An 11,447-nucleotide genomic window follows, 5' to 3' on the forward strand; every position below is an offset into this window, starting at 1 on the left:
AAGGAGAACGATCATGCTTCCTACTTCCTTACTTAAGCCTCACTCCCTGTTTCCCCACGCAAATTTATGCCTGCCACTGTTGGATAAATGATGACAAGTGTGAGGATGGAAGGCTGTGGGTGTAGGCAGGAAAACCTGATATAATTGAATATAACAATTAATAATTTTATATTGATTGATATTTAATTTCCATTTTCATTGCACTGCTTATTATTATTGATTGCCCATCACTTAATGAATTACTTTTTGTTTTTAAAGCTATTATTATCTATTTTAATTATTTTTTTTTAAGAGTGAAAAAAAAGGGACTTATTTATGATGTGTATCTGTAAAATTTAAATTCAATTATAATAACACAAAGAATTTGATTTTTTTTTCTCTAAAATCCCTTAAACTCCACTAAGAATAACATCCAAAATAATACAAAAATACAAGAGCAAAGGAAAGAAATTTTAGAAAATAGTTAGTTATTAAATATGTGTTATATATTATATTTAATTAAATTGATATTTTGACAAATAAAATTAAACTCAATTTAAGTTTAGTTTAGATCATTTCAAGTTAAATCAAGGTAAACTGCATTCAAGTTTAAATCAAGTTGGATCGGCCTCGGATACAGAATGAAGCAAGTGGAACAAAATTTTCAGGTTGGGATCAACTTCAACAGCGTGTGCCTCCCAGCCTATCCATGCATATCTCATAAAGTGCTCACTAGCCCACCTTGGTTCTCTCACAGTATGCTACACTACTAACGGAGATGAATACACACATACATACACGAACACACACATATACATACGCGAATGACGACACGCTACTTAGATAATTTAGTAAAGATCAAGTATCGACTTGAGCAGAATGTTGTCCAACTCCTTATTTCACTACCTAATTTTTTGAGATTACCTTTGTAATATGAAATGAAAGAGACTAGGAGATCCTCTCTGAAACAAAACAAACCCATTGCAGAGAAAATCCCAACTCTCTTGACCCTTAACTAGGTCACCCCCTTTTGCTGGAAGAGATTAGTGTTAAGACTCATTTTCTATATGCAAAAAGACAAGCAACCTAAAGAAGAAAGTTGTATGATAATGTTGTTTGAGGCACTGAGAGATAGGAACCAGATGCTGACATTAACTCAATTGCTGTATTTGATTGCAATTCATGGTTTCAACCAGCTCGATTGCTACTAAAATGATTCCTTTTTATGACTTGTGGAGCATTCTGTTGATTCATCTAACTCAGGTCATTTCCCAAGAATTCCTGACTCCAGCTAACCTGAACAAAATCAAAGTGAATTTGACTAAACCTAAAATACCATGAAACCAAGAAATCTTTAAATTATAAACTTTCTATAGATGAGCTCATTAATATCTACATTTCGGCACATAAAAAATGAACAGCTGTGCCCTTTTTCGGTCAATACTTGCTAACTATAACATTTGGGAGCAACTCAATTTCAAGGAGCCAAAATTGTTGGGAGTACTTCACCTTCACTGATTCATTTGTGAGGATGACGTCTCTTGACCCTCTGTCGTGTGTGGGCAACACGACCATGCATTTTTGTCTTTCTACTGCAAAAGGCCAAACCAAATTTTAATGCATTATGATAGATGAAATTATTTAATTATCTGAATCTTTGTTAGGGGCGGAAAATCTAAGAAAAAGTTGAATCGTGCAATATTTTTGTCACAAAGAAAAAAAAGAAAAAACCTACCCTGAAGATGACTGAAAACAGCTGAAAGAGAACTATAACGGGTAGAATCAATACAGCAATCGCCTGTGACAATTGGAGAAAGAACGTTTAGCTAACTCATAAACATCAAGCATGAAAACTTACCAATAAAGGATCATACCAAAGCCAAACTATTCCTGTTTAAAATTCACAACAGACAGAGCAAAAGGGTGGTAAGTTATGATTAAAAAGCACATACCAAAAGCCATGCTAGATCCATATTTGCAAGTGTTCTTGTTAATTCATGGCTTTTAAGAGTTTCTTGGACCTGAGTACAAAAAATGTGTCAGAAATTTGCAGAAAACACACTGATCTAGCTATATACTCACACAGTTGTTAGACATTCACTCTAGTAATAAATAGACCTGCTCAAGCTAACAGGCACCTTACTGTGCTCAGACCTTCCCAAAGTATGAAAACTTATTACATTTTCCTTCATAATCAAACACATCTGTGATTTTCTCCATTAAAATTTAATGATACTTCTAAAATTAGTTTCTCAGAAATCTTAGTACATGTCAAAGCTATAAATTTTTTTATTTGAAACACTTGAAACCATTCAAAATTAAGAAATCAGACTCTATATACCACAAAAACAAAATTTCACCACCCAACAAGCAGAACCTAGATATTCCGAGAGCCTAATAAGCAACTCATTTATATAGTATGTGAAACTTCCAAAATTGCCAACTTCCTCTCACTAGAAAATAAAAATTGGTTTCTACTGTCTCTTCCAATTCAATTAAGTGTTATCTGTGTGAACGTAAGGCAGTATAGCAGCACATTGCACCTCTTGGGCTGTGGCACCTTTGATCAGGCAGATGCCTTTCGTGCCTAGCATGCCTTTTTTTAAGGTAAAAAGTGCATAGAAAGCATGCTTAAGTGTCCCTTTTGTTTCTTTAGTCTTTAATTTCCTTTTATTAGTTGTCTTTTAACAGTCAAAAAAGGACAATAACATTTCTCTTTACAGGATTATACTTCATGCACAACTTTTTGTGACAATGAAAGTGAAGGAAACATTGAGCTAGTGTATGTCGATGACTTTTGGTTAATAATTATAATGTTTGATCTTTGGCACACTTGAGGCAGTGGAATGGAGCAAACTCATTAATGCTTATTAACAGAATTATATAGCACATTATTTTGTGTATTGTAGCCATGTAGATTGATATTGGAAAATTCCCATCAGCTTATTCCTCAAAAGGCCATGAACCCATAACAACAGAAATAAAATCAGAAGGCATGGCAATCCCCAGTGGTCAAATTTGTACACACCAACATAAAAATAGAAGACATGAGACATGTTACCTGATGGTGGTATAGACTAGCAGAATTGACAAGTTTCCTATAAGTGTGAATCATCTTTTTGGTGTAGGGCTTCAAAGCAACTTCCATTGTTTCATAATGAAGTCTTGTCACCATCACAACCTGATTGACATATGGCTCGGCAAACTTCTTCACCTCCTACCAAAAGATATGCAATTTCCATTAGAGAGAATGTCATAGAGTTGACTGTGCAAGATATGTTTGACCTTGATGCTAATTTACCTGAATGTAAGGATCTGTTAACATGCGTGCCTTGACCACATGTGGTGCCATTGAGTTCATTGATGCATGATAGACCTCATTACTTTTAGAAAGCAGTGACTGACAAAGAGGTTCAAGATAGTTTATGAAAGTTGACCATTCTTCCTTCATCGCTGGGATCCAATGCTTCACAAAATATAACTTGTGATCAGTTTATAATTCAACATATCAATCCACAGAAGTTAGAAAAATGCTTCAAACATCATCACACACGCCAGGGGTACCTTACAATGGTTTTAAGTGTGAGGAAATGAGATTATACACATGGATTGAGCCTAAGATTTTTACTGTATGACATATGCTTTAAAGGTGCAACCAAACATAGAGAAGAAGACATTGCTTATCTAATAAAATTCAACCAGCTGAAGAGACAAAAGAAAGACTACTTATATTAATAAATAAATAAACCAAATGAGGAAGTTAATTTCATTATATTTTAAGTGGCCCAATCCAATAGAAGCTCCAAAATGAGGCAATTAATCAAAAGCAGGAATCATTGTTACCAAATTATGCTTGTGGAAACTATTTTAACCTGCTAGGCAATAGAGAAGCAGTGCACATTTGACACTGGTGTGCATATTATTTTACATTACTAGGCAATAAAGAAGCAGAGCATGTTTTACACCGGTGTCTCCATAAGGCCTACGTAGAAATGAGACAGCTGCATGAACAACCCAACCTATTATGCATGCGCAAAATTTCGTCCAACATAGTATAATTGAAGAAAGCAATAGTAAAAGCTCTAATCTCAAACCAAGTTCATTTAAAGTGTGAATGGACTGAACCATTCAAGATATGAGACTAAATTTAGCAGCAAATACTCTTTTGAAATAATAGTTCATAAGACACTTGAAAATGTAATAAAACCTTAGGGTCAACCTTGAGAGTGCTGATGCAAATACAACATCCTTGAAAAGTATGAAAGACTATAGTTCAGACTTACTGTATTAACATTTCTAATGTGGGGCTCAGCCCACCTTTTAAGTTGATCTTTCTTTTCCAATGCCTGAAGAATATTGTTAAGGAAATAAAAAGGAATGAGATTCCCAACTGATTGATTGGAGCAATAGAATGGTCATCATATTAATATAAAATTAATTCTTGCAAAACACATATTTAATCACAGAAGTTTGCATGTAGTACACGCTACAGCTTTAGAGTTTTAGATCTTAAGAGGCCAAAAACTAGACCTTTTGGATAGTGATGTCCAAAGCAGGTCTCCCATGTTCATTCCAATGAGACACCAAGGACTGCATATAACAAACAATCAATCATAAAAGGATGTCTGCTATAAGTATTGCCTCTAACCCACAAAATATACCTGGGAATTATGAAAGACTGTAGTTCAGACTTACCACATCAACATTTCTAATGTGGGGCTCAGCCCACCTTTTAAGTTGATCTTTCTTTTCCACTACCTGAAGAATATTGTTAAACAAATAAAAAGTAATGAGATTCCAAACTGATTGATTGGAGCAATAGAATGGTCATCAGATAAATATAAAATAATTTCTTGCCAAAAGCATATTTAATCGCAAAAGTTAGCATGTAGTATATACTACAGCTTTAGAGTTTTAGATCTTAAGAGGCCAAAAACTAGACCTTTTGGATAGTAATGTCCAAAGCAGGTCTCCCGAGTTCATTCCAATGAGACACCAAGAAGGCCTGCATATAACAAACAATCAATGATAAAAAGATATCTACTATAAATATTGCCACTGACTCACAAAATATACCTGAAAATGATATAAATGAACTGCTAACCAATGTGGAAGCCACTCTCCATGGACCTGATTGAAGGTTACGATCAATAAAATCAAAGTTAATTCAGCACAGATGAACATGAGAATCAAATAAAAAATCATCAAAATAGGAGCTTTGATGATGTAGGACAAAATATAGAAACTCAATTCAACTCAATTCAATCAAGCCTTATCCAAACTAGTTTTGGCTTACTACAAGATACTGGTAGGAAAGCCAAAGATAGTCCCTCTAAATACCTAGATGCTTATTGCTGTAATGAGCAAAACAAAATTTTAGTTCTTCTCAATTTCTCTAACCCTTTACCATTTATTTGTTCTCAGTTAGTGTTGCTATCAAACTGTTTTCTTCTTGATGTCTTCAACATCTCTTTCTGTGGCTCATTTCTTCCCATTACTCTTCTCAAAAATCAACAGCTACATGGGCAAACTTCTCATTCCTCTATCTTAAATTTTTTATTCCTTTGTTTCTCTTTCTCTCTCTCACTTTCCTCTTCCTTTGCTTGAGCTCTTATGGTCTCAAATATTCTCTCCCTCTTTGATCTCCTTTTACTATAGCATATCTCACACTTTTCTCTTCCATTCTTTTCAATTTCCATCTTGTCTCACTTTCGTACCAGCCTTTTTTCCCCCAATATTTTCCTTCTACCATAGATTTGGAAACACCATACTTAATCATGCCCCTTACTCTTTGCAATTATCTTGGAATGAAACTGTGATATAAATTCATAAAATATTATGCGACCACCTGTCATTTTTATATTACATTTTCCCTTTTCCATAATAGAGCATTAGTGCCTAAAAGTTTGATGGCAAAATTCGTGATCTTGTTATAGCAATGAGATGGTGAGATTCTGAAGAATGTTTAGTAGTTTTTCAATTTTCTTTTTCTAAATCTCACTTTGAGTTCAGACAGGTAGGGTACTTGAGTGTCTTCAACTCGTTTTTCAGATAAGATGGTGGGTTCAGGTAGTGGACAAGTATAGACCTTTTGGGACTGAGAGAAACATACGTAATACTCCTAAACAGGCTCAGGTCAGGCAAAATTGGCGGTACCCAACTCACAGCCATCTCTACCCGTACAACTAGGAACATATAAGTAACAAAGTATAGAGTAAATTTCAAAATAAAGCATTGAAGGATGCCTTCATTCTAATTTAAGCGAATTCAAAATGAATGCCTGAAATACATACAGCTCAAATTAATAACCAGTACCTACAGTTTTGATAATTTTGGTTGGTGGCCATCAATTATTTCAACTTTTGATAAAGTTTTAACTGTTGTGATATCCATGTGTGAAAGGTACACAGGTCACATTAGAGGCCATTCTGAATTTGGCATCAAAACTCCAGGTTTAGCTCAAACTGGCCTTAACTTCAGAGATGAACAAGTAAAATGGTCCCTTATTTGATAAAAAAAATCAACAAACTAGTTATATTCATTATTTATATTTATGTTTGTGCAATACGCTTGCTGCTAACAGTATGACAGTCATACCAAACTGAAAGGAAGGACCAAAAACTTTGGCTCTACCTAATTGGTTAAATCTACTTTCACTCTTTGCCACAAACTCATGATAGATATTGGGATGGCTAAATCATGTCAACCTAAAACATCTCTCATTCGTAATCAAAATGGTATATTCATTCCATTCCACATTTAACCTCATTGAGACTGGTCAATGTTACAACAAGTATTGAGTCTTAAATGGCAGATGTAACTGAAAATTTGTCCCTGCAAGAAAAAACTCAACATGATTTGCATTCATTTCTACCTATGTTCTCAACTAAACACTTTGAGCTATCTAGAGACCTATCCCAAAAAACATTGGACAAGTTTTCACCACTAATGGTGTGATTTGAAAAGTATCACTACTCTAGCATTAGTGGTCAAATTCCAAACTTAATTTATTCAATTTCTCTGAAAGTTTGAAACTAAATAAAACACTGGACCTCTTTAAAAAAATAGTCAATAAGGTTGTCCACAAAGCTGCCTGAACTGCCATACCTTAAAAATTCAGATTCCTCACCTCAGTTACCGCTTTAGATACTGAAGCTGCCCTTAATATTGCTTTCATCATTTCTTCCTACAAATACCACAAAGTTAGTTCTATTCTCTAGAACATAGCAGCAATGAATATCACCAGTAAGTTCATTTAAACCTGTGCTAGTTGAAGTGCCCATTCAGCCTTTTGAATTTTGGATTTCTGTTCACTGTTAATCCTTTGAAGCTGGACAAGGAAGAACAAACAGAAAGAAGTGAGGATTCTTATGTTGCATATAACAGTGGAGAATAATATAAGAAGAATGCTAAGAAACTTGGCAGTGAAGGCAACAAATAACCCAATCCTTCTCACAAAAGAAATCCTACTTTTATAGTAGTCTTTATGAACAGATAAATTTTAAGGAAATGGTGTATTTATGGCATGTCATGAAATTGAAAAAGATGATAAGAAATATTTTGTAGTTCATGTCCTTATCACACACAGAGTTGGAAACTTAATATAGTGCTTGGTAATCAAACTCTTCAAGGTGGAATTTGTATTTTAGAACAACCAAGAAAAGAAAAGAAAGAAATGTAGACAATGAAAAATTGGGACTCAAGGATCTTTCGAAGAAGGAATTATGAAAAAAAATTGTTAAGATAAATACTTGACCTCTACCCTTGACAGCTCACCAGCTCAAACATAATTTACTACATCCGAAAGATGGTTGGAGCAACATAAATCCCTTGGGCTTACCAAACACTCAAAGCTCTACTATGATCCTAACTGCCTGGCTGATTCAATAGGGCCAATGACAGAAGGAGAAAAAAGAAAAAGATAAGACATTCAAACTTGTGTCACAGTAGGTTTAAACACTAGCAACCTGTTAACTGCAAATTTACAAAGTACTGGAATACAGAATAAAATTTTCCATCTTCTTAAAGATTAAATATCATATAGTTGGAGAATCTTGCCCATTAGAATATATAAAAAAAGAAACCATTTTGTAGAACAGAAGGGAAGATTAACTGTCTGTGAAACTGCTACGCTATGGCATCAGAAATCAGCAGGACCTATGTGCAATGATAAAACCACCGCACCAAAGATAAGGAACTTAAAAGGCAATTAGAAAAAAGCATTACTTACATCTTCTAGTTTCACATTTAGTCCCCCAATCTTTTCCTCAGCTACATTTAATCGAACTTCCAGTGCCACTTTTTTCTTATTCTGCATTTCTATTTCCTTTCTAACATTGTCAACCTGTTAGAAAGGGTGGCCCTCAATGAACACAGAAGCTCAAAAACAGTAACTACAAAAGTTAATCCATGACTAACCAACCTGCTTTTCAAGTTCAGCAGCTTGTAAATGCGTGTTTCTCATCTTCTCCTTAGCATCTAGAGATGCTTTTTGCTAATAAAGAAAAATGCGCAGAAAAAGTTTTCTGTCAAGGAATTATACATGGTTTATCTTTTAACTAAAAATATAACTCCTGAAAAACTCAGTAGAAATCAGTCAACATTCCAACCTATTTCTGACGATGAAGAAACAAACAGAAGGGAAAAGACTGTAACCTTACCTCGAAATATTCTATCTCAATCTTCAACGATGAGATCGTGTCTGATTTCTCTCGAATGATGGTATCCAATTGTCTAATACTCTCATCCTTTCTCCTCAATTCACGGATTCTTTCATCAACACTTGATTCTTAGAAAAATATGAAGAAAAGGATGGGTGTTATTCGACCGAGGTGTATATCTCGAACTAAGGTGCTGACTATATATTGATAGTCTGATAATCCAATAGTCTTAGACTCTTGGTAAAGAGCGGCTTAAAGAGAAATTATTAAAGAGAATACAAGAACCTAGTGCTTGACCACAAAAGCAGGGGTTTGACAGGGAAAATTGAATGCAAAATCCAGGTAATTAAGAATTTGCAGAAAACAGTACTTAACCAAAAGGGTGCAATTTCTTACCATTATATGAACTTAATCAAACTGTAACACTATCTAAACCAAAAGAAAAAACCTTTGTAGACACAATGAGCTTCAAAGGAATCTAGAAGAATCTTTACGGATAGAAGACTTAGCATTTTGCCAATAATCTTATATTTTCCTCCTATGTTACACTCTTTCTTTCTTAAACTTACCCAGCAACCAAACAAAGAAAATAGTTACAAAAGCAGTGTAAAAAAGCATTAATTAGAACAAATCTAGTTGAGTTATAGCAAATATATATGTGTGTTAAGTGTAAATGTACCTAAAACTGAAATCTTGGAGCCGAGGTAGTCGACTTCATGCTTAAGAGCAGAGTCTCCATGTTCCGACGAGAGAGTCTCGACGTTTCCAGGTGATGGGTCAGCTGTAATTTGCGTGAAAATTAGGGGTAAGAGTACTAAGAAGAGTAATGGCTTTTTCGAGGTGGCCATTAGAGAGAACCAAAGAGACAATAGATGACAGAGGATGAAACCGCTCTCCGTCTCTCTTTGAAAGCGAATGTCTAGTCTTTTTCCGTACTACGACCAGCTATAAATAGCTATCTCCAGGTAAGTTTTACTGCCGTGTATTCTGTTCATTCCAGGATTTTTACTGGACCTTAGAACGAAACGTAGTGTGGGTAGTAATTTCATTTCGGTGCCACCTAGCCATTCCCTGTATAAGGAACATTTGTTTCTTTGTTCGTTAAAATCAAATAATCATAATAATATTTAAATTATAAATAAAATATTAATATTTTAAAATGTTATGATTAAATTATCAATAAAATATTAATATTATTATAAAAAAGTTTGAAATTTTAATTATATATTATAAAAATATAATATTTTAAATTTAAAAATTAATTAAAATTATTAATATTTTAATCATAATAACATTGAAATTACAAATAAAATGTTAATATTTTAAAATGTTAATGATTAAATTATTAATAAAATATTAATATTTAAATGATTCAAGTATTTAATATTATTGTAAAAAGAAAAACGTTTAAATTTTTAATGATATGTTATAAAATGTATTTTAAATTTAAATGTTAATTAAAATTATTAATATTTTAATCATAATAACATTTAAATTTTAAATAATGTAATTACATTAAAAATATTAATAATTTAATTATATGTGAAATATTAATATACAAATTATCAATTATTAATTTTATTATACCAAAGAGAAATTTTTAATTTTTAATTATTTTTTATAAAAATAATATTTTAAATTTAAAAATTAATAAAAATTATTAATATTTTAATCATAATAACATTGAAATTATAAATAAAATATTAATATCTAAAATATTAATAATTAAATTATCAATTATTAATATATTAAATTATTAAAATTTAATAATAAAATATTCTATTCCATTATCAAAGAAATACTTATTCTATTTTAGTCAATTTTATTCCATAAACCAAATGTGCGATTTGGACCTAAAATATTCTTCTTGAACTTATTTCTTTTGGATTACGAGTTATGTTAAATTAAATGATAAAACATTTTTTGACTCTCAAAATAGAATAAAGAAGATATGGAATAACTACGTCGACATCAGAGACGTATCTAAGGTGAAGGAATGGGAGTAATTATCTCCCACGCGACTCTTAATAATCTTTTATATCTATATATATATATATATATATAATTACATCGACATCAAAAACACATCCAAGATGAGAGAATAGGACAATTACTTATCATTCAACTCCTAATAACCTTACATATATGAGAAAATAAAAAAACAACTTATCACATCATTTTAGACGATGCAATACCTAATACAACAGCAAATAAAAAAAGGTAAAATCCCACTAGGAGGTGATTCAAACAAATGTAATCCTAAAGGCAAGTGCCCATGATGTGTGGTTATCCAATCGACACATTGATTGGCTTCACGCAAAATATAAGATACGAAATAGTCCCGATGCCTGTGCAACCTCTCCTTAATACCTTTTAGCAGATGAAAAATTGGATCCATGGAAGAAATATTGCCTTGCAATTTTTGTACACAAGCAAAGAGTTTGACTCAACTTATATTCTTCAAAGACCCATACTCCAACATAATTTCAACCTTTGAAACAAAGCCCATATTCCTGCCGTAAGTGAAAAAGAAATACCATTATTATACACAAAACCAGCTAGCCATACTGCATTTTCATCTCTAATAATTCCTTCAGCGGCTGTAAGTCCTGGTTGGCCTTGAGCACTACCATATACATTAAGTTTGGCAAAAAATCTCTTTGGCTTGTCCCAACTAATCAACTTTTCATGCTTCAGGACTAAAAGTATCATGATATAGAACATGGGAACGATACATGCTAATTTTAGTACTTAGCAAGATTTTGGTGCAATTCATCATGGAAACGATACTTTACTTTCTATTATATT

General features: G+C 32.8%; 1 protein-coding gene across 3 annotated transcripts; it reads right to left on the minus strand.

Annotated features, from left to right (window-relative positions):
• Positions 1–580: 580 nt before the first annotated feature.
• Positions 581–9,545, minus strand: LOC110411680 (uncharacterized). Of its 3 annotated transcripts, none has more exons than XM_021421939.2 (17): positions 9,319–9,545; positions 8,640–8,767; positions 8,402–8,473; positions 8,210–8,323; positions 7,241–7,309; positions 7,109–7,165; positions 5,056–5,109; positions 4,922–4,984; positions 4,675–4,737; positions 4,510–4,569; positions 4,263–4,325; positions 3,281–3,445; positions 3,041–3,196; positions 1,932–2,000; positions 1,715–1,777; positions 1,489–1,568; positions 581–1,275 (listed from the first exon to the last, which is right to left on the minus strand). In XM_021421939.2, exons 1-16 carry the CDS (start codon positions 9,485–9,487, stop codon positions 1,491–1,493), a joined length of 1,443 nt encoding a protein of 480 aa, XP_021277614.1. In that variant the 5' UTR covers positions 9,488–9,545; the 3' UTR covers positions 581–1,275; positions 1,489–1,490. The 3 variants fall into 3 exon arrangements, 2 of the variants coding, with proteins under 2 accessions (XP_021277614.1, XP_021277616.1); XR_002444806.1 differs by having other exon boundaries at positions 582–1,275; positions 1,489–1,571; XM_021421941.1 differs by lacking the exon at positions 581–1,275 and having other exon boundaries at positions 1,333–1,571.
• Between the last annotated feature and the right edge of the window lie 1,902 nt (positions 9,546–11,447).

This window comes from Theobroma umbraticum, unplaced genomic scaffold (genome assembly GCF_002168275.2).
Source record: "Theobroma umbraticum cultivar Fairchild unplaced genomic scaffold, ASM216827v3 scaffold_56.0, whole genome shotgun sequence".
NCBI classification, from domain to species: Eukaryota; Viridiplantae; Streptophyta; class Magnoliopsida; order Malvales; family Malvaceae; genus Theobroma; species Theobroma umbraticum.

Excerpts from the sequence above, each read along its gene's own strand:
- LOC110411680 (XM_021421939.2), bottom strand. The coding sequence starts at position 9,487 with ATGGCCACCTCGAAAAAGCCATTACTCTTCTTAGTACTCTTACCCCTA. Across the intron at positions 4,985-5,055 it reads TTCATTTATATCATTTTCAG|GCCTTCTTGGTGTCTCATTG; the intron begins GTATATTTTGTG and ends TGTTATATGCAG. Across the intron at positions 1,778-1,931 it reads TGGATCTAGCATGGCTTTTG|GCGATTGCTGTATTGATTCT; the intron begins GTATGTGCTTTT and ends CAATTGTCACAG.